At 40.7% G+C, this 24639-nt stretch overlaps 1 protein-coding gene across 6 annotated transcripts in view; it reads right to left on the bottom strand.

Moving 5' to 3' along the window:
- The window catches only part of MYO16 (myosin XVI), a 537770-nt gene that overhangs the window by 359851 nt on the left and 153280 nt on the right, over positions 1-24639 (bottom strand). For all 6 annotated transcript variants that reach the window (XM_067016255.1, XM_067016250.1, XM_067016252.1 and 3 more), the window contains one exon: positions 3817-3887. In XM_067016255.1, the coding sequence (XP_066872356.1) occupies positions 3817-3887 (71 nt within the window). The remainder of the gene's footprint in view (positions 1-3816; positions 3888-24639) is intronic.

Below are 24639 nucleotides of genomic sequence, written 5' to 3'. Positions count from 1 at the left end.
TCAGGTGCTCAGTGAATAATAATTGAGTTAAACAGGCGAAACTCTGGGGAATCTCAACAACTTCCACAGCTTATTCCTGATGCCCTGCGTGAGCATGCGATGCCATTTTCTCAAAGACGTTGCTCTAACATTATATAGTTAGAGCTTTGGCGCTGATAAAGCATCAGGCTTCGTACCGCAGGATGCCCGAGAGGTGGGGTGAGCACAGAGCTGCTCACAGTTTACATTTTCAGAGGCGAAATTGCCTTTCTCAGTACCTAAGGAATTTTGAAACCCTGTAATTTTGTCTCTCTGGCAACCTGCAATTTTTCATTATATATATATATATATTTCTTCTTTTAACATATTTATTGGAGTATAATTGCTTTACAATGGTGTGTTAGTTTCTGCTTTATAACAAAGTGAATCAGTTATACATATACATATGTTCCCATATCTCTTCCCTCCCTCCCTCCCTATCCCACCCCTCTAGGTGTTCACAAACCACCAAGCTGACCTCCCTGTGCTATGGAGCTGCTTCCCACTAGCGATCTGTTTTACATTTGGAAGTGTATATATGTCCATGCCACTCTCTCACTTTGTCCCAGCTTACCCTTCCCCAGTAACCCAGGGAAAAGGAGGCTCAGCGCTGAGCCCACATTCCTGCAGCTGTCAGGAAGTTTACTTACATGTATTCCGCTTTCAAAGCCGCTTTATCTTAGTCTCACAAACAAAGTCTAACGGTATAAAAATGCAGTGTGTTTGTACTGGACCCAGAGCTAATGCAGCACTTCCCATCCACCTCATCACCTTCATCTTCTCATTTCTTCTTTCTTCTGACTCTACTGCCGTTAGACTCGGTTACCTGGACCTTCTCATTAGCCAAAAAGATCCTTATATTCTGACAGTTCATCTATCCATCCATTTATTCATTCATTCATTTATGATGTGTTGAGTATCCACCATGCATCACATGCGAAGGATACAGAAGTATCTAAGACATCACAGTTTCTGAAAATTCAGTCTAGCAGCAGAGAAAAAGGGCACATCCTCCATTAATTACGATCCATTGTGATAAGATCGACAGCAAAAGCAGGGTCATGTGTCATGAGACCTTGGATACAAGAGTAATTCAGTCTGATCAGGAGGGTGAGAAAAGGCTTCCGAACGACCTGTGAAGGTGGCCAAGTGGTATCATCATTTTCCTCTCTCTCTAGCACCTGCTTATCCTGCTTCCAGGTCTGCTGTAATCCCTGGTTTACCTTTCTCTCTCCCTCAGAAAACGAAACTCTATTAGACTGTGTTTTGCATCTTTGCACCCCTAATATCTATCCCGGCATTACATATTAATTAACTAAGTAGTTGATGGGTTAACGTGCCTACCAGACAAATCTACTGAGCACCTACTAAGTGCCAGGCGCTCCCCAAGTGCTGCAGATGTGACAGTGATGAAAGAGGCCAAGTCCTAGCCCTCCTGGAGCTGACAGTCTGAGAAACAGAACACAATCACCTGGGCCTATGATCTGTTGGGTGGCAACTGTGTTACAAGGCACGAAACAAACAACCGGATAAAAGTTGGGCTCGTTGTCCGGTGGTGGGAATGGGCTGCCATGGGCTTTGGGACAAGCCCGCGAAGGTTGCTCTGTTAGATGACTTTTGAGCAGAGAGGCACGCAAGCGGGCGAGTGGGCCGTGCAGATTTCGGGGGTGGGGGGGAGTGTTGCAGTGGAAATAGTGGTGAAAGCACGTGGGCAGGGGCATGGCGGCAACATTCGAGGACCAGCTAGAGCAGGAGGGGGACCCTGGAGATGAGGGCACAAAGGTGTGGGCACAGTCCACGTGGCCGTAGCAGGACTCTGGAGTTTTCCCTGAGTGGGAAGGGGAGTTCCTGGGGCATTCTGACCGAGTGACACGATCTGGCTGCTGTGGGAGAAACAGACTGTAGGGTCCACAGGGACGGGGCCAGGGAGGTGAGAGAAGAAGCTGCGGGTCCAGGGAAGAGGGCCCGGTGAAGAGGGACGGCAGCATTCTGGCTGTATTTAAGGTGAAGAAAGCAACCGCTGCTCTGCTGATCGGGGAGATTGAGTTTCAGGCGCTCATTAAAGTTGGATACATCATATACTGGGTCGGCCAAAAAGTTCGTTTGGCTTCTTCCGTAAGACGGTACAGGAAAAGCCCGAACCAACTTTTTGGCCAATCCAATATATGAAGAAGTGGCCGTACTTCTCTTCTTTTCTCTCTCTTTCTGTCAAACACACACACACACAGAGTAAGACTACATTACATTCCTGGTTAATACCAACAATGATCTGACGTGATTTGTTCAAAGCAAAGGTCTGTCTTCCACTAGCCCAACTGCAATAATTTGCTGTCTGAAAACTTAATCCAGGTATCACTGGGGAATTTACTATGGAAAGACTACAGTATTTATAGTGAGATGGTCAGAGTTTAAGCTCCAGTACTGTCTACTACTGTGTGAGCTTAATTCTTCTATTTCTCAGCTTCTTACCTAATAAAGTACTGGACCTCCTGGTAAGGATTCCAAAGACAGTGACCAGGAGGAGAATCTTTATCTACGGAAAGCTGTTCACAGCATGTCCTTAGTCTAAGGTTGCTTGTCAAAACCAAACCTAGGATCCAGGACTAATGAGCCCTTGAAAATGTCACGTAGGCCATGTAACGATCGGAGGAGAAAAGAGAGAGGTTCCAAAACCAAAACACCCCAAAGAAGGAAAGGGAATCCAGAAATCTCTCTTTCCGTCTCAATCAATGCTGGAGAGAAATGGCTTATGTTCTTCTGTGGTGTTCCCCATCAACATTGGGAGTGATTTTTCCCTCTTCTGCATGCAGAATATGACTGCCTGCACCCCAGATGCCTCCAGTCTTGGACAGACACAAGGTTCTCTTGTTGGCGGTGGTTCTCAACCTTGGCTGTAAATTAGACTCACCTGGGGGAGCTGAGCCCCCGCCCCCCATGTCCCATCTGCATCCCAGAAACATTAAGTCAGAATCTCCAGGCTGGGAGGGGGCTGGGAGGCAGACATTGGCATTTTACAGCTCCCAGGTGATTCCAGGGGGCAGACAAGGCTGAGATCCAGTACCAGATTAGGGAACTTCCATCAGATCGACGCGCGACCTCCTTTAACATGGATTGCTCTAATGTGAGGAAATACGGCATTGAAAAAATATTGGTAGGCAATTCTCAATTAGGTTTTTATGTTATGTTAATTTGGGCATTTTTCAAAATCAAGTTTTAAGCTTCAAATTAGCCCTAAAGACCACCAAATGGAATGATTATTGACATCTCCTTTTACTTCATTTTCGCCCTGAACTGAATCAGCAAAAATCTCTTGTATGTAAAACTATTTATTTGTTCATGTGCTTACTTACTTTTTTATTCACTGAATCGTTCCCTGCTTGTTTCCAAAAGAATGTAGTAAAGTTGTATTCACATTTATATGATCCGGGCCACAAGCAGAGAATAGTAAAAGCTCACTGGATCAATAAAGAAAGTGAAAGAAAGGATGTAAAAGTAAAAGAAAGGATGGCTGCCTAACGCTCTATAATTGACACAACACTGTTTTGCTTATTCGTTGAATACTATTCATGTTCAAACGCATCTTCTTTAGGGCAGAGACTTGAACTCCATTATTTACAAACTATAATGTGAGTAATTAACAAATATTAATGTATCATTATCCAAGCCTGTTAACCTGAAACACAACATCGCCTGATCATCATCAGTTACATGTGCATGTTGCTCCTGAGTTTGGAGCCCTTAATTGGTTCCCCTTCCACTTGGTGTCACCCACGCTCACCGGGTCACCACGGCTCTTACCAGATGGAGCAGGGACCCTCCGGAAGACACGGGCATGTGCGGGTCCGCCCCCTCCTTCAGGAGCCGCAGCGCTGGAAGAATGAGAGAGGAGAGTTACATGGCATCTTTCCTCAACATCCTGAATCAAAAGGTGTAGCATTTCATTCGTATCTAAATCTCAAATAGCCATGAAAGCCAAAGGAGACGCATGAGTCGCCGTCTGACCGTTCTGTGTATTTAAGATCGGCAGTGTTTCTCTTCACGTTGAAATGTATTTCTCGGTTTGTCAGCATCATGACCCATTACAGCCATGCAAATTACTCGGAAAGGGGAACGCACTTTTACAATTATTTTTTTGAAGTGCCTGGCTTGTGCATCCTTTATAGAACACAAATAAATAAATAAAAAGAAAGAAATGACTCCACTAGGCTCATGTATGCTTTAGTTCACTTCATTTCTTTTTAACTCATTAGGACTTATCGGCTTAAAACAATAAAAGTTTACACTCTGTATATTAAACTTCCCTTCCTGCAATTACCCCATAGCCCTGTTTCCATCATTCTCCCAAAGCCATGTGTATCTAAATTAGTAAATGTCAAACAAACCAAAACAGATGCTACTCATGAGAATAAAGGCACAGCTGGAAAGTGACCTATGTTTCCATTTGAACAGCAAACGTGCACTGGGTAGGACATGGAAAGCCCTGGGGAGATTGATTATGTCTCATTCTCTGCAAACTGCCACGGGCTCCAAGAGGTCCATCCATTCCCCAAGACACTATCCCAGTTTCCACGGTTAATGGCAGTATCGTAGCTTTTGTAACAAGCCATTCATGCTTTTTCCACAAATGACTAAAGCAACAGTTCCTCTTTTAGTCCATTATTACACAGAACGGTACAAAATGGTTCAGATTCAAACTCATACCTCACTGGGCATACTATCTTTCTTTTAACTTCCTCTGGAATCTGGAATGTCAGCAGAACACACACTCTTTTCTATGTCACCCCAAATCTTCCCTGTGTTCCAATCTCTAGTTTGTTACCATCTTCCCAGCTCTAACTGTACAGCTCAGAGGGCAGACACGGTTACTCCTGCACAGCTTTCTCTCCAGGAAGGCCATCTCTTCGGTGATGTTTGCAGGGGGTATGAACAGGGGCTAGGTCAGCCCCTCCAACACTAGGGGTAACAATGTGAGAGCAGAAACAACCCACACCCAGGCCGGCACATCCTCCAAACAGCCTTTCCCGAAACGGGAGCACCCTTTGTCCAAATCTCTCTCCTCAGGGAAGTCAGATGCATTCCTGTTCTCTGACCAGCAACAGCACTTGGACTGGTTCCTTGATCTTACAAGCTCCAGCCTCTCCAAAAGAAGTGCCTACGTAGATGCATGTCTACAACCACTCAATGACTCAATGGCTTTCCCTTGATCTTTCCCTTGATGATATTCTTTCTTCAATAATCTAATTCTTTTCATAACATAGATTCTCCTAATGTGGGTAGTTTGTGACAAAAAACTTGTTGAAGGTGTAGCTCTTACAGGATCAGTTGTAATCTGGAATCACAGAGCTCATGCATTTGCTGACTCAGGCACCTCCCTTGTCAGCACTTAGGAGAGAAGTCCAGGAAGGTGAGGCCTTTGCCTTTCTTTTCTTCACTGTGTTTCTATGAACCAGCCCGTTGCCCGGCCGTATGTAGACACTCTTCGTCACTCCCTTTCTTGGCCTCTCTCTACACATACATATAGTAAGTGGATGCACGTCTTGTTCCCTCACATACTTTTACCCATAATTTTAAAAATTCTGTTCATGACAACAGAAAGTTCATTAACTATGTTTACCAATGGTTGTCTCAGACTCAAAATTGCACTTTTACCCTAATATTTATTTGTTTAGCAAATGAAATCATTCATCTTGAACTAGCTGATATCTATTTGGTGCTTTGTATTCTTTACAGCAAAGAATTTGTACTAGTGTGATCACAAATGGAGAGGAAGATTAGATTATATTAGTTAAAACATGAGTATAATGCTGTCAGATTTCTACATAGAATCCACCATGCACACATGTGGTGAATTACACATAATATAGATCTGTGATACATTGGCCTTGGGGTTAGACAGATTTGAGGCCGAGCCCCACTGGGAAAGCTAACCCACCCTCCTGGCACTGCATGAGGATCACTAAATGTTTTTTATTAGCATAATTACTATAAGTCATGAAACCCGTAATAATATATCAACTGAACACATATCTTAAGGTTTACTCTAAATTTTCTCAAAACCTTTTGATTATTAAATGTTGAATTTAAGTGTAGGATATAAGCAACACAAATTTACCAATATTCAATGAAGGATGAGTGTACAATTCGTAAGGCAGGATAAAGAGGGTGAAGAGGACAATGTAGGGGATGGTGGGAGAATGATGAGGGAATAGTCAATAGTCCCTTAGGAGTGGCAGATTGTGTGTGACTTGGAGGAATTTGTCGCGGAGGATATTTTACATCACACTTACAGGAGTTGGAAGTCATTCTGTGGCCAATGAAGAGGATCACAGGATATTAAGCAAAGGAGGAAAAGATCCCTTAGGTAAGTGCTATGGACTGAATGTATGTGCCTCCCCGCCCCCTGCAAATTCATATGCTGAAGCCTAATCCCCAATGCAATGGTATCAGGAAGAGGGGCATTGGGGAGGTGATTAGGAGGTAATGAGTGTGGAGCCCCCATGATGGGATTAGTGCCCTTATAAGGGGATGAAGAGACTAGAGCTCTCTCTCTGCCAGGTGAGGACACAAGGAGAAGAAGGTCATCTATAAACTAGGAAGCCGGGTACCACCAGGAACCAAATCTGCTGGTGCCTTGATCCTGGACTTCCCAGCCTCCAGCACTGTGAGAAATTAAAGATTTTTTTTAAGCCACCCAGTCTCTGGTATGTTTGTATATTTGTCAGTCTGCAGCCTGAGCAACTAAGACAATAAGAGAGGTCAGCACAAAGGCTACAGGGGGTCTCTTGCTCGCACTTGCAGTTTAAATCCTGAATAAAGGTTCAGGCTCAGATGAGGGGGATGATTCAGTGCAGCTTGAGGGTTCATGGCTCTGTTTCAGAGGATGCAAAATGGACTAACCGGCCTGGGACACAACAGGAATTGGAGCCACCACTGCAGAAAGAGGGGTCTATGGCGGCACGGACAGCCAAGGTGGGACTGAGCCATCTGGTTCAGGGAGACCACTTACCAAGCACAGAATATGCATGGGTCATCTCCACAGGAGCAGGTGGGCCACAGTGGTGTGCTTGTGAATGCTCAAGGGCAGATGGAGATGGAGATGGAGATGGAGATGTTTAGATGATGGATGGGTGGATGGATGGATGGATGGGTGGATGGATGGATGGATGGGTGGATGGTTGGATGGATGGATGGATAGATGGATGGATATGCATTTAGGAATTTACTACACATTTTACTGCTATAAAGGCTGTGCAACCCACAATTTATTGTAATATCCATATAACCAATTGATTCTTACAGAATGATTTAGATGAGTTTTACTAAAAATTCCTGTATCCACAGCCAATCTATGGTTACAATTAATGAATGTGACCTTGAAGTTGTGGTTGATATTTTCATTGACGTTACTGAGTATGGGCCAGAGGTCAGGAAATTATGAGTGGCAGGCCAAATGCCATCACTGTATAGCCCTTGAACTAAGAACAATTTCTGCATTTTGAAGGGTGTGTGAGGAAAAAACAATAATTTAAAAAAACAAAAAAGTCCAGAAGAACGTATAACATGGACTGTATGTGACCACTAAGTTTAAAATATTTAATATCTGACCCTCACAGAAAAGATTTCCTAACTCCTGAGTAAGATTAAAGTGAAATAATGAAGGACGTCAAAACGTCCTCCATCTACCAATGACCTGAGCGACATCTTTGCTGAATCAGATATTAGTTTCTGAAAAATGTAATCATATTTTATCACATTTTTGGCACTGTTCACAATATAGTGGCTACTGACACAATACATTTTTAAGTATAACCTGCATCATTAACATTTGCTCCATCACTTCTTTAATTCTAGACAATCATGAAGAAAAATAAATCAAGCCCTGCTTTGTGGCACTGGCCAATTCTTGTGGTGTAATTCTCCCACCATGGTTGATCTCAAGCTACCAATGTGGCACCAGTGAACCCAGAGTTGGGAGGAGATGTGACCCAGCTCACCATTTTGTGGCATTTCTATCACACAGACAAAAGAGATGTAAATAACTTCAAGCGCATAAAGAAGAGAAAAATGTAGTGAACTGATTAGGAAGGGATGAGCTTTGTTTTTTATTAGAATCTACTTCATTCTAAGTTTATATACTTTAATTTTTAATACAGGCTTTGTTTGACTGTTTTACAACCAACTCATGAACTCCTGTCATTTCAACAATCGGCTCTCAGGGTCTATGAGAGTAAAGCTCCAGCCCAGTACGGGCAGTAGCCCCGAGGCGGATAAGGAGTGTTGTCCAAGAATACCCAGGAAGGACTCTATACCCAGCAACTGCAGAGCAGCCTTCCTGCCACAGTGAAACTGATGAATAAGCTCCAGCCCTTCTTCACCCAGCCAGACATGGGCCTCAGGAGAAAAGGAGGGGGAATCTGGCATTTCCTTTTCCTAGGTAGAAGACTGTTTCCTGACAAATTGTTCACACTATCAGATAGAACTAAAGCAGAACTGGAAACTGGATACAGACTGGGTGCAGAGCAAGAATAAGACAAAATCAACTTTTGACTAAATAAGGAGGAAACATGTTCTTCACATACACAAACTGTAGACTGTGCTAAATTCTATGTCTCTGCTAAGGGTTAGAAGTGGGACATTGCCTAAGGTACCGAGATGTAAAAATATATTGAAGAAAATATCACTTGCATAATAAGTACACACTGAGCTTTTCTAAGTATGTAGGGTCTGATACTGCTCTCAGTACTTCAGTACAAGAATTACATTGATTCTCCCAACTCTATGATACAAATACTATAATTGCATTAGTATCAGTACAATCGATAGGAAACTAAGGCTTATACATTATGCGAAGGAAACTGAGGCTTAAAAATTATGAGATGGTAGCGTGGTGGATCTAAAACAGTGTGGCAGGTATGACCCCAAGGATTGTGTTCCTAACCATGAAGAGCATCAGGACACTTTACTTCTCAGGTCACAAGGGAGTTGAAAGGTCACCTTCAACTCAGGAACCACAACAGGAATCAAGATCTATGTTAATGTCCTCACGATAACTAATTTTGTAGGAAACTGTCCAAATTTAGGTTGAAACACTCTCTCCAAAAAGGTATGGCTTCACAGCAACTTTGGAAAAGCACGGTTGGAATTGACAGTCAAGTGAAATGACACCACGACTTGGGAGTCTTTCCATTACAATAAAATCTGCAAGGAATCAGCCCAAGGGAAAACAGCCATCTGGGGACCAAACAGAATAATGAAGTTTAGGCTCCTTTTATAGGGTTGCTGCTTGGAACTGATTCAGCATTTATTGTATATTTGTGGCTTCATCATCAAGCTGCCACAGAAACTCTGTCAAAATGTCTGCGTGGGGGGCATGATTTGATATTTAAAAAGAAACATTCAGTCTCGAAATCTTCAGCTATTGGGGTAAAAATGGATGAAAATACATCATCTTTAATAGAATCTGCAGCTGTCTTCCCTGATGTCCCCACCGTCACCAACCATAACCAAAGCCAACGGTGCACCTGATACCTATCACTTTAAGTGACTAGATATGACCGTGATGTCTCTGTGTTGATGACAACCAGCATATCGACGACGACAGTCGTTTGGTAGCAACTTGACGACAGACAGTAGAGCGCTTTGGCGATCACAGGAGCTGGGGTGGACATCTGAAAGCACGACAATCTACGACCGCTCTCACACGATTCTCATGATAACAGTGCGTCTGCATTCACAAAGATTTTATGTTTGAAATCAACAGATCCAAGGAAGAGTGAAACAAAACATAACCATGGGCTCTACATTTTGTCCTCGTTAGAAGCCCTGCAAAAACGCATTTTTTAGACAGAGGGAACGACAGATCACGTGGCAGAATGTCAGCAAACAGTCCACCTGGTTGAAGGGTACATGGGCTTTCTTTGTATGATTTGTAAGTTTAATTTCATTTCTAAACAAAAAGTTACGATGAATAGCAACAACAACAAAAAGCCAGTGTCATTTTTTCCTTGCAATGATAATAGAAGCGTCAGTGTCAGGACTTCTGAAAACGTAGGAGAGACCTTCCATGACAATTGACAGTCTTCTGAGAAATGCCTGAAAAAGTTGATCTGATGTTATATGTCAATAAAGAAGGGAAGAAAAAAAGAGGAATAGAGAAGTTATGTCATCAATGCCGCAGAAATGCCTATTTGCACAGAACACTGCTTAACATACAGATTTCCTGCCCTACAGAGAGCTCAAATTTTAGGATCTCTAGGAATGACTTGAGGATGGTTTTTTGAATCACTTTTCACAGTTCAGTGCTTCACGACCTACTTTTCATTATTCTCCCCCACTAAGTTCCACCATGAAATTGTAAAACCACGTACATTCTGGATGTCTGCTGTGTACCGTAGACCCACAAAGGGTGACAGACCCTTGTTAAAGCTGAGATATTTCTCCCTCAAGAACCGACTTTTCCACCACTGGGGGCTAATCATACTCTTGTCCACCTCCAGTTACTCTGATTCAGAAGTTTAGGGATGGAATCAAAAACTCTGCATTTTAAAGAAACGCTCCAGGAGATGCTGGTGCCAGTGTCCCCCTAAAGATATTTTGAAGGAAAAAAAAAAAAAGGCTAGGATTCTACTTTCTCAGCAAAGTACCTCTGAATACCTCAACTAGAGCAAAGGGATTAATAAGTAGAAAAGCGAACAATGCAGGGCAGTTTCTTTCCCATGAATTGGCCATTGAAAACGTTGTCCCTACTGCTGGGCGAGTCACAGTATTCCTCAGAACACACAACTTTATTCTCAATAAATACATAGTTACCCAAGCCTACCTAACATGAATCTTGGGGGCATTCGGAGAAGGTCAGGGTGTTCTTGGATGGGGGGGCCTCCAGTCAGTACACAGCCTGAGCCTGGGGCAATGATTCTCAACCCTCACTATGCTTTAGGACAGCTAGTAGAACTTACAAAGATGTAAATGCCCAGGTTCTGTCACCAAATTCTTCAGTCCAGTCGGTCAAGGATGTGCCCATATAACCATACATTTTTAATGTCAGGGCATCTCAGTGATTATAATACTGGGAAGAGAGGCAGCAGTGGAAACCAGTATCCAAAAGGCTGTGTAGCTGGTTTCCAGCCCGGCCTGGCAATAATCCTAAGAGGGCCTAATGGGGTTTGAAGATCACGGTGAGTATCTGCCTCGAATCCATACGCAGGTGAGTCGCTCAGTCACACCTTCAGAGGCTGTTTCTGATTTGGGTCAGGTCCACGGGCATCACCAGGACACTCAAGGATTATACCAGCCACTCTCTCGGAAAAGGAGACCACTGAGGTTGGGCGATGGGGTCGTGGCTGCAGTAGGGTTCCAGACTTAGCAGAGAACTACAGACTCATCAGCTCGGTGGGCCTGAGAAGCAAGTGGGTGGAGGCCCACCTAAGCCACACTCACCTACCAGGCTTTGGGCAGTTAAGACTAATTCCATATTATTTGCAAGGGGCTTAAGATTTCTGCTTTCCTACCCAACCTGGTTAAAATTGGATCTGACTAAAAGGGCAGAGATTGTAAGCATGAGATCCAAGATCTCCATTGCCAGGGTGACCCAAATCTCCAATCCCAACCCAGTCATGCAGCTGTGACCAATGCAACAAAAATCCAGTGAGTGTCTTTTATGTGCTTTTATGTGCTATCTTAGAAGTTGGGGTGTGGCAGAGGGAAAATGGGAAAAAATCCTGCCGTCATGGAGCTTATCATCTAATGGACTGGTGGGTGGAGAAGACAGAAGACAAATAAGAAATAATTAGACACTAGAGGGATGTGCAGTCCTTCTAGAATCCGTGGCTGAATATCCTGAATCTGTTTTGGAAAAGTATTTGACATTTATTTCTTCAAATGTTGTTTGTAACCCATTTCCTCCCTTCCTCCTTCAAGGACCTTGCTGACATGCAGCTGAAAAGATATTCAGAAAAATGCTATTATCAAATTCACCTGTTCTATAGAATTCTAGCATATATTACAATGTTACAGTATATATGTCTGGTGGGAATCAGGAATGGCTTCTGTACCTAAGCCAATCCTAAATCATTAACTCTCAAAATATTCCAGAACAGACCCAGAGAGAGCTCATGACAACATGATTTAATAAACACATAGTACTTCTTCAGACCTTGATGTGGAAATAGTAAATCCAGAATGCACACAATATAAATACATGTTGCACATTTTATTTTCTTTCTCTATAACCCACTGTCAATTTATATTACATAACTTTAAGATGCTCTTTTCACATGCCATTGCATTGTACTACATCTTTGTAGGAAATCATATGATTATATATGTGTGGGCCTCATTCTGGACTCTATTTTATTCTTTCATCTACTTGCTCACTTTTTGACAAATCATAGTTGCATATTTTTGCTAATTTTACTGTGTTTTATTTTAAACTAAAAGATTTAATGAAAATTTTGCTATATTACTGTATAAATAATGAATACTACAATTTAGAAATGTTGGTTACTAAGTAGTGACTATTCTTCGTTAAATTGACCCACTAAACTAATATCAGTGAGAACAAAAATAAAGTACCTCTTCAAGGGAGAAAAGAAGATATGAGATGGCAAAGTCCTCCTTCATTCTCCAGGACATTTTCTTATCAAAAAAGCCAAGATACAGCCCTATCAAAACCCATCTCTTTTTTTTGTTTGTTTGCAGAAAAAAGAAAGGCTGATCCTAAAATTCATAGGAGATTCCAAATAGCCAAAACAATCTTGAAAAAGAAAGAAGTGGAAAAGAAAAAAAAAAAAAGAAGAAAGAAAGAAAAAGTAAGATGAATGACTCACGTTCTGACTTCAAAACTTACTGCAAAACTATAGTCATCAAAGCAGTGTGGTGCTGGCCTAAGACAGACATGTGGACCAATGAAATGGGACTAAGAATTCAGAATCCATAAACCTATACATCTATGTTCAACAGATTTTCAAAGATAGCCAAGATCACTCAATGGAGGAAGGAATGGTCTCTTCCACAAATATAGTTGCTAGGACGACTGGACAGCTACAGTAAATTTTAAAAATAAAGAAAAACAACAAGCATTGGCAAAAATGTGGAGATGCTGAAACCCTCATACATTGCAGGTAGGAATGAAAAAATGGTTCAGTGACCATGGTAGAAGTTTAAATGTTCTTCAAAATGTTAAACATAAATAACTATATGAGCTAGCAAACCCGCTCTTACATATAAGCCTCAAAGAACTGAAGACAGGTACTCAAACAAATACTTGTTCATACATGTTCATAGCAGCACAATTCACAACAGCCAAAAGGTGAAAACAACCCAAATGTCCATCAACTGACTGATGGGTAAATAAAGAGAGTTGTATCTATATAATGGAATATTTTTTAACTATGAGAAAGGAAAGGAGTTATGTGCTACAACATAAATGGACATTAAAAAGCTAAATGAAAGAAGCAAGACACAATAAGCTATATAGTGTGTGATTTCACTTCTATGAAATCTCACGAATAGGGAAATTCATAAAGATGGAAAGCAGGCTGGTGGTTGCCAAGGGCTGGGGGGAGAGGAAAATGGAGAGTGACTGTCTAATGGATCCAGTATTTCCATTTGGGGTGATGACATGTCCTGAAACGAAATAGTGGTGATGGATGCACAATACTGTGAATGTGCTAAATGGTACACTTTAAAATAATTAAAATGGGAAGTTTTATTTTTGATGGATTTTATCACAATAAAAAGTTATAATCCTTCTACTGTGATGCTCTTAAACTTTATATCCTTCTTAAACCATATACACTTTATTATAATTATGTTTTATAAAACTATCTATACAGAAAATACTTTTATTTGCATAAATGTTATTTGTGTTTTTCAATCATTCTGAGGCAGGAAAGGAACAGTTTCAAGGGATAATTAAGCTTTCTTATCTGTATAATATTCATTTGGAAAATTTTCTGCCAATGTGCTGAAATATATGGTTAACCCCAAGAATGAACATTGAGAATGCTTTCGAATTCATAGTTTCTGGTCACTCAGAATGACGCAGCAGAGCTGCTCAAGTCCTATCAGCACCCTGGACACCAGATCTTACAGTTTTCAACTTGGCAACAAATAAACCACATGCTCTTAGTTGTTACTTGACTCTGGTATTTCCCAGGTTACTATTTCACCCGTACCTTTCTTTTTGAGTCTTGTTAATCAGTACATTTTTCTTTTTTATACTCTGACATATGCCCCATTAAGCATTTATAACTGCTGTCCCCAGAGAAGCTCATGTAGAAAAATATATACAGGGTGATACATTAAGGAAGAGAGATAAATGCTGCCCCTTAGGAAATGATCAATTCCAATTTCAATACTTGCCAGAGGCTTTAGCCTTCAACAAGACTGAGTGGGCCCGCCCCTTCCCTGGTGCTCATGACCACAGAAGCTGTCAGAAAAATCTATCTGTCAGTGTTAGGTCTTCGCACTAAAGAACTGCCCTACAAATGCAAAATCAACAGTTTTTAATGTCCTTGCATGTTGCACACTTTAATTAACCAATTTCAGTTTGTGTCTTAAACACTTCAAAATTCAGTGTTATGTGTACAGGCAAAATTACTCTGATGAATACCAAATATCTCTGTTAGTCCCAGAAGTGCTGAGGACATTTCTGTCTCATGAAAAATCAAGGAAACGTGAGGCATGAATGATGGATATCATTCCTTGGGGAGTTGGTACGGAAGAGGAATCTGTTCCTGGTGCCCAAGACTTTATTTAGCTTAAATCTACACTGAGCGTTTACATTTGATTCTTGATGTTCTATGTTGAAAAATCCACTATTAAATGGGAGGGGACATTTTAAAAAGGCAGAGGCAAGGGTGCAATGAGTCAGGCTTCAGGGATATTTCAAAATGTTGTCATTGAAAGCAGTGCCTTTTAACTTAGAGGCACAAATAATAAATCTGCTTTTAAATCTTTCTGAAAGGGGCACTTCCTGGGTTGTCATCTAGTCACCTCTAAACAGGGGTCTCTTCCCATGTAGAGTATGCTTTCCTGAAAGTTCAGAAATGTGACAGTGGTAATAGTATTGGCTCCTTTTCTAGCCCATTCATGTTCATCAACTATATAACTAGCTAGCAGTGTGGACTGCAAAAGTCACCTCTCTTCAAACCAAAAATAAAATTGATTTAGCTAGATATTGGAATGGCTAAGCAAGTGACAGGGAGTACTGAATAAGTACATCCTCCATCAATTTGGACTCAAAATGAAATTAATCCTTATGAAACAAACCAACAGTAAGCACAAACCCAAATGATGAAACAGTCTGTGCTAGGACTTCTCTGTTTCTTTCTCTCTCTCTCTCTCTCTCTCCATCCCCAGCACCCTCCCCTACGTTTCTACACTACTCAGGAAAGACCATGAGGGTTTTCTGATTTTCTTTCTGTTATTTAAAATACCATCTAATAGGTAAAAAATTGTCAGACCACATATAAAATAGATTCTTTCTGTAAGGAATAAATGAAGTAAAGTCAAACACTTTCCTAAGCCTCCCCCTTATTTAGATTACATAAGCATCTATTGTGGCCCACAGTTATCTGAAAACTTGTAGAAAACAGAACTATTCCAATATTTGGCAAGTCTGTGGTAAACATTAAAGCTTGGCTCTAATTTGGACATGTGAGAAACTAAATTGAAAAGCCTGTGTAAATAATTTGTTAATATCTTTCTATGTTAAAAATAATCAACATCTACAATTACAGTAAGAATCATTTTACAAACGGGAGGGAATGGTAACTCAGGAGATATAAAAATGCTTAGTTACATTAAGTACAGCTGTGATTGGGGCTTGGCTAAAATGTGAATGTGAAGAACCAATATAACTGAACTGAAACTCTCCTGGCCACCAGTTTTCATACCTATACAGAATGTGTCGTTTGGGGCTGTGATACTATTCGTTAAATGGTGTTTCCTTTTAAAAACAAAATAATTCCAATAAAAGTTTTCAGTCTTTTCAAAAACATTGTATGTTATGAATATTATTGGGTTGGCCAAAAAGTTCGTTCAGATTTTTCTGTAACATTTACGGAGAAACCCGAACGAACTTTTTTGGCCAACCCGATAATTTACTAACACAAAAGTGGAATGAGTTGACATTTCGCAACTTCTTTTTCTAATTTTTATTGGAGTATAGTTGCTTTACAATGTTGTGTTACTTTCTGCTGTACAGCAAAGTGAACCAGCTGTACGTATACATACATCCCCTTTCTTGTTTTTCCTTCCCATTTAGGTCACCACAGAGCACTGAGTAGAGTTCCCTGTGCTCTACAGTAGGTTCTCATTAGTTCTCTATTTTATACATAGTAGTGATATGACATTTGGCCACACTGATGCTGCGTGTTAACCAAACTAGTCCCGCTATGGACTACTGTTATGCAAATTGTTATATAAATCTGAGATTCACTGCCAACCTTGACATAGAAACTTAAAAAACATTAAATCGTATTTATTCTATTTTAGGAAAACTCTGCCCTTCCCAAAAGGAAATCAGTTAAACCTAACGATATTTAAGTGTCTATTGTGGTATGCGGGCCTCTCACCGTCGTGGTCTCTCCCGCTGCGGAGCACAGGCTCCGGACGCGCAGGCTCGGCGGCCACGGCTCACGGGCCCAGCCGCTCCGCGGCACGTGGGATCCTCCCGGACCGGGGCACGAACCCGCGTCCCCTGCATCGGCAGGCGGACTCTCAACCGCTGCGCCACCAGGGAAGCCCGATAGTTAACTTATTAATTCAGCTGCCTCTTAAGTCCATGGCAGGAAATAAAACTCGCTGTGATTTTCAAGGCTCTTTTGCCCCAGAGCATCCTCATCACTTTGGTGGCTACGCAGAGGCATGTCGGGTAACACACAACCCAGAGGAACTCACAAAAATCCAAAAGTGGAAGAAAGCTGTGCTTTGAAAAACACCTGTAAGAAAATCTGATAAAGCATGTTCTCCCTTTCTTACCTTAAGTCATCCATAAATGTTGCTACAAAATGATTTTTTTTTCAAATTAGCCCATTATCCAGCCCCATGCGTCAAATAATCTTATCTCATTTTTCTTAGACTATAACAGTACGTTCAGTTCTAACAAACACCATTTTATAGTTATTTAAATAATGTTCAGAATTTTGGCCTGACACATATATTGCTCATCACTGCTTCAAATTTTTGTCTACTGGATTTAAACTTTAGTTCCCAAGGTTGTAAGAAGTTTCATTAGACTAGACTAGACCCTTGTATTTTCAAATCATCAGAAAGTATTTTTAGATCATCATCACAGACCTGAGGTTAGGGAAAAAGATTCAATTATTTATTTATTTATTTACTGAAGCATAAAATATATTTATTGGAAGAGTACCAGGTAGCTGACAGATTCAAAGGTGACCCTGTTGAATGAGGCTTGTTGAGGAACCGAAACTGGCAATGCTTCGGCAAAATTCTGCCACTAAAATAGTCAGCTTGGAACAATGCAGCTGGCTCTTCAGCCCCAGGAACTTTTCACTGAGGAAAAAGGGATTTATAATAAAAATTTATAATAAAATATCTATGTATGTAATAAAAACATTTAAGCTCCAAACTAAGAAAAAGATGTTTTCTATTTTTATTGGATCAAAAAGACTTAGTAACTTTGAGACATTTAATACATTGGAAGCTTTAGTCTAGAGTACAGTTGACAGTATAGATAGGCAACTAGCTAGAAGATTAAGGGATTAAAGAGTGAGTTAAAAGAAAACAGACAAATGACATCCCTACAGAATGAAGGGGCTGAGATGACTCCAGGGAGGCAATAAGATGTAGAGGTAGAGAAAATGCAAGATGGTACAGCTGTTGAGCAAAGTGACGGAGCTCCCAGATTACAGCATGGAGAAGAAGAAATGCATGTTCCATCAGCAATGCTCTAATATCAAGCCTCCCCCCCACCACACACAAGGCCAGACACACATGGTATTTTACAGCATGATTATGTGAGTGTGAGTGTGTGTGTGTGTGTGTGTGTGTGTGTGTGTGAAAGAGACAGAGAAAGAGACCCAGTATTTTCTGCTAATATCATTATTTTAATTTCACTGATTACAATCAATCCTGATTATCAGAGCTATCAGTTCAAGTAGTTTAATTTAAAAATCGGCTTAATGATGTAGAACAAAATTTACAGAACACATGTAGGAAAAATTTATGTAGAACAACAGGTGATTGTCTTGTTATACAGATATACTACTTGGTTCCATGTATTTCATATGTCAAGGTGATCTGTGGAACACACGTGTAATATTCTAGTCTTATCTAACTAGTCTATTCTTTAAAATGTTTTTAATTTTTTTCTTTTTCCTCCCAAAGGAGTTTTTGTTTAATCTTCTATGTTGATCTCACAAAGAGTATCTTCTAGTTGCTGTTTTTCAATAGAACTTTTTTCTTTGGTTTTGTAATAAAGATTTTTAAAAGTAAAAAGGTGACTTAGAATCAAGACTGAAAGGACAATTAAAATATATTTGCAAAATAAGAATATAACCCACAGCATGGATAAAAGTTTGCATGGATAATACAGCATATTTGTAAATTCTTTGTGATGAACTGAGTTAACTGTCTAATTTTAAGTTTTCAAATTACATATCACTTCTGAAATAAGAAAAAAAAAATGTATGCAGTGAAGAGCATGATTTTGCACATCGGGATGACATATATCGCCGGCAGAATTTTCCTTCAAAGTCAACACTGAACATTTTGTAAGAGTTTAAACGCTGTGAATTGCAGTTAATCTGCTAAATTCTGAAAGGTCCTTTTAAAACTATTTAGCACTTAAGGTCATTTAACAGAAAATACATTTAAGGAATTTTATATTAAAAAGGTTTAGATTAATGAAATAATTTAAATGAATCTCTTTAGGGACATGGAATTCAAGTGATCAAGGAAGGTCAGCGTGTGTGTGTGTGTGTGTGTGTGTGTGTGTGTGTGTGTGTGTGTGTGAAAGAAATGGAGAGAGAACAAGAGAGAGAAATACAGACATAGGTCTTCATTACCAGGCTTCAATCATGGAGAAGACTCAGCATCATAGATGGAGACGGCGCCTAGGGCGCCCCCTGTAACCCACCATCCGGTGTTCATATTCTGTTGCGACGCTCTCCCCTTGAGTGTGGTCGGGCGTGACAACTTCTAACCAAAGCGCTTGGACACTGGTTCCGTGACTCAGTCTTGACCACAGACTCACTCTGGAGATTCTGTTTCAATCTGGCCTCTTAACCGACTGCGCGGGGAGCCCACGTGGCAAGAAGCTGAGAGGGGTTCCAGGACCTGGGACACATCCCGCAGGAAGCCAGGGCCTTTCGTCCTAACCCACAGGGAACTGGATTGCGCCAACCTAGTCAGTTTAGAGGCGGGTTCTTCTCCAGGCAGGTCTCCAAAATGAGAACACAGCCCGCCCTCACCTTGATTGCTAGCAGCCACTGGAGACCCTAAGTAGCAAACGCGGCGATGTCACAGCCAGACTCCTGATCCACAAAAACTGAGAGGTGCCAAGTGTGTGCCTTAAGGTGCTAAGTTTATGCGAATTTGTTAAAGAGCAATAGAAAACTCATAAAGCTAGCCTAAAGCCATTCATGAAAACAAGTCTCTAAATCGAGGAAAAAATAATTTCACAATTTTTGAACATCTGGGGGACTTTGGATGGGAAAATAGAGAGGAACAAAGAGGAAAGTAGGGGGATATTTTGGAAGGTTTTTGGTGACAGAAATTTTATTTAGTGGGGGAACACATCAGAGGTTGAGAGAACAGAAGAAAGCCTTTTGACTGGGACCAGTACCATGAAGAAATCTGTGAAGCCAGAGAATGAGAGAGGCATCCGAAGAAGCCTGGAGAAAAGAGTTAGAGCAGGGACTTGTGTGGTAGTGAAATCACAGATGATGAAAAACAAGGCGAGATTAAGTTACACAAACCTTGAAGCTACACAACATGGGAGAGGGTCTTCATCCTTCTGGAAAAATGGCAGGCAGTTTTCTGAGACTGGGAATGACAGGATCACTAGGATCTTCTAGGAACGACACCAGTATATGGGTGTGTGTGAGAGTTCGGAAGAAAGAAACACTGAAGGTAGAAACGCCAGGTAGAAGATCATTACGGTCACTCAAGAGTAGTCAGGTCAGTAATAACTCCGGCCTGGCCCACTCACTCCAGGGTAAGCGTGTGGCCCAAACATACAAATGGTGACAATAAGGTGGTGGTTCCTAGATGATTTCAACTCGTCGCTGAGGTTCATTAAGTTATGACGGAAAAGCAAAGACGTGAATAAGAAGAGTCAATGGGATTGTTAGATATTCTGCAAGAGTGATTCTCCATCAAAGAGACGTAGATGAAAAAGAACGGACTTTGGCTAAAAAATGAGTCCGATATCTACCCGCAGCCTTTCTTCCAGTTCTTGGGTAGGAAGTGAGTTTGGAAGTAGAGGGAAAAGAGATGCAAATAACTTGGCAAATAAAAGAGCACGGATATATTTTAATTACTGTTGTGTAAAAGAGCAGGTAGAAGGAAAAGAAGGAAAAGCCGAGAAAAAGAGAGACCTAAGTAATTGTTGAAACACTCCGCCTCCCAAGGCTACCCCAGAGACGGAGCACTCACAAAAGCTCCCAGAAAAGTGCGTTTTTGTTCTGTTTTGCATTGTATCCGTGTCCTAAGGCACTAAGCTTGACCTTTATATGAACAGAATCGGACTGTACCTTGTGGAAGGCCCTGGACTTGCTAAGCTGAAAAATGTAGGTTTTAAACAGTATTTGGAGGAAACAACAGAAAATGAGCCGAGAGCCAGCTGATGGACAGACTTGGTAAAACCACTCAGGCACGTCCGTAATTCATCATGATACTCTGTGAAAATATAGTGACGTTCTCAGTCCCCACTGCAAGCTGTTGAATATTGAATTTCATTTTGAAGATTGTTTCTACATCACGCCAGTCTCACTGTTCCTCAGTTAATTGGTTCTTTTCTCCTAGAAATGAGGCACCTAGAACTACGGTAGCCGTGGTGGTTTTTCCAAGTCCAGGTTGGCACGGTGGGAACTTTTCTACTTTAACTTCTTCTCTGCTATTGTTCTTTTTATCTTTCAGATTTCAGAGATTCTTTGTACTTGTGCGTTCATCCACTTTAGAAGAAGTGACCATTAATAGAAGAGAATAGTCAAGGATATAGGTTATTTGTCTGGGTTTAACAGAGATACGTTTTGACAATGAAAGTTTATTGAATTCTTACCAAATAGAATCATGGCAAAGATAATCAAAAATGGCTATTACTCACCAAGAAGTCTTTATGAGGCATTTGAGTGAAATAATTCATTTTTACTACTGTATAGTAGTCTCATGATAAAATTTGGGGGTCTATTAAAATTGTTAACTTAATTAGCAAGTATGATACAAAATGTCTGATTGTGACATTTAAAGGCAAATACATACACATTGCAATAACTAATTTACAGTTATCTTCAATGTCGTTTTGTAGGTTCTTTGTGATAAAAATTGTAATATAACATAAAATTTTAAAAATTAAATCACCAACTGTGACATGGTCAGCAGCTTTGAAACCCATTTAACCCATGAAAATAAAATTCAGTTCTTCAAATGGCAAATCAACAATCTGTGTCCTTAAGGCTTATAACTTAAGTTTTAAATTCGCCACAATATTTTATGGCAATCTAAAAAAAAAAAAATGGTTCTGAAGAACCTAAGGGCAGGATAGGAATAAAGACGCAGGTGTAGAGAATGGACTTGAGGACATGGGGAGAGGGCAGGGTAAGCTGGGACGAAGTGAGAGATTGGCGTGGACATATATACACTCCCAAATGTAAAATAAATAGCTAGTGGGAAGCAGCCGCATAGCACAGGGAGATCAGCTCGGTGCTTTGTGACCCCCTAGGGGGTGGGATAGGGAGGGTGGGAGGGAGGGAGACTCAAGAGGGAGGGGATATGGGGATATATGTATACATACAGCTGATTCACTTTGTTATACAGCAGAAACTAACACACCATTGTAAAGCAATTATATTCCAATAAAGATGTTAACAAAAAAAATATATTATGGCATTATTTTAATCACATTTTCCTTGTAATAATTATGAGTTGTAATAAATATGACAGTATACATTTATAGTGATCCCTCGATAGCCGAATAATAAGAAAGCTACCATTTGACCAGTATCTACCTAATGTCCAATCCTCACAAGCTTGTGAACCAGTATTACCTCCATTTAACTGGTAAGAAACTTGAAACTCAAAGACGTTAAGCTGATTTGCATGATGCCATCAAGTGAGATAAACATGCAGCACAGGAAAAATTTGTAACTCACACTCCACTGAGTCCAAAACTTATCATCTTTGCTAAGATATACTTTCATAAAGCACCTTAATAAAGTTATACAATTTTATACCCTCTTCCTATGGCCTTTCAACTACCAACCTGCAAGGAAAGTTTGGGAAAAAGAAAGGAAGAGACAGGAGACTGTTCTCTGCCTAAATCCATTTCTACTTTTGCACTGAAAATAACTTATATGTGAAGTTAAACTCACGAGAGGTTTGATCCTGAGATTTTCAAGGATCCTAGAGCAATTTGACGGCAGCCTACAGTTCTGATTCAAGAATGCAATTATTTTCGTATGAAAAACGTATAGAATCACACTATAATATCGAAATTTTAAAGAACAAGTAATCCAAGTATGCACAAAATAATAACAGTGTAGCCTATAATAACAAGACTACAGATTGACATTCACACTGTCTACAATGTAGGTACTATTATCACAGATGAGTAAACCTTAGCACTGAAAGCTTTTAGTTAATTGCCAACTTGCTCGCCACCTACCAAGGCAGTTTCTTCCGAAGACTTGAAATCACTTACTTACATGGAGCTAAATTCCGTTTCGAAGCCCTGGCCTTCTCTACCCATCAGATCCCATAGTGAACAAGTCTAAGTCGCCAGAAGAAACAGAAGCAATAAGAGTAAGTTCTATGATGCAAGTTAAAGCCACAGTGAGGTACCACGTCACATCGGTCAGAATGGCCATCATCAAAAAATCCACAAACAATAAATGCTGGAGAGGGTGTGGAGAAAAGGGAACCCTCTTGCACTGTTGGTGGGAATGTAAATTGATACAGCCACTATGGAGAACAGTGTGGAGGTTCCTTAAAAAACTAAAAATAGAACTACCATACGACCCAGCAATCCCACCACTGAGCATAGACCAGGGAAAACCATAATTCAAAAAGAGTCATGCACCCCAATGTTCAATGCAGCACTATTTACAATAGCCAGAACATGGAAGCAACCTAAATGTCCGTCAGCAGAGGAATGGATAAAGAAGATGTGGTACATGTATACAATGGAATATTACTCAGCCATAAAAAGGAACGAAATTGGGTCATTTGTAGAGACGTGGATGGACCTAGAGACTGTCACACAGAGTGAAGTAAGTCAGAAAGAGGAAAATAAATATCGTAATTAACACATATATGTGGAATCTGAAAAAATTGGTATAGACGATCTTACTTACAAAGCAGAAATAGAGACACAGACATAGAGAACAAACATATGGATACCAAGGGGGAAGGGGGGGATGAATTGGGAGATTGGGGTTGACATATAAACACTAATATGTGTAACATAGAGAACTAACGAGAACCTACTGTACAGCACAGGGAACTCTACTCGGTGCTCTGTGGTGACCTAAATGGGAAGGAAATCCAAAAAAAGAGGAGATATGTATACGTATAGCTGGTTCACTTTGCTGTACAGTAGAAACTAACACAACATTGTAAAGCCACTCTACTCCAATAAAAATTTAAAAAGCAAAAAAGAGTAAGTTCTATGCGGCAATACTTCAAACCGAGCGATTCTGTCCTATCTGAGCTTCTCTTCTCTAAGCCAAACACCCTGAGTCCCACCGCCTCTTCCTCATGTAAAATGGTTTTAGGTCTCTCCCTGTTCTCATGGTCCTGATGGGCTTCTCTACATGTAAATGCACCAAGGCCCTCAAATTAAATTATATCACTCAGGCCTTCTGCTTCCCTTATTTTAGAAACCCTGCTTCTATTAATGCAGGCTTCCATTTTATTAATGGACTCGTATCACATTGTTACAACAAACCACAGCTCCCAAATTAAGGAACTGATATTTTGGAATTTACATTTGCCCTTATTAATTTTCCTATTGGTGGATTAACTACATTGGTGAAATCCCTCAAATTGTTTTTAGATTCTCTTTCTACATTCAAGGTCTTTGCCACTCATGCCAGCTATGAATTTAGGAAAAGTGCAGCTTGAAAATAATTGGTTTAAATGGACAAGAGCTCCAAGGAAGCTGCAGAAATTCTGTACCTTGGAGACTGTGTAACAGCACAGAGACTGTGATTCTAGGAGGAAGGGCCCAGCCTGGCATGGTTCCATGTGAAGGAAACATCAGCACGGAACACACAGAAGAGTCTGTGTGATTATTGCAATTATCTAGGACACCCAACACCTGAGGCCAGAGCAGGCCAGGGACTTAACTCACTCCTGCCATAGCTGTTTGTCAAAGTAGGACACACTGCCATTACTCTACTAAATTCTCAGAGGAGCTGGATTTATATTCTAATT

Source organism: Kogia breviceps, chromosome 16 (genome assembly GCF_026419965.1).
Source record: "Kogia breviceps isolate mKogBre1 chromosome 16, mKogBre1 haplotype 1, whole genome shotgun sequence".
NCBI lineage: Eukaryota > Metazoa > Chordata > Mammalia > Artiodactyla > Physeteridae > Kogia > Kogia breviceps.
The sequence above is the reverse complement of the archived record's forward strand: the minus strand, read 5'-3'. Positions and strand labels throughout refer to the sequence as shown.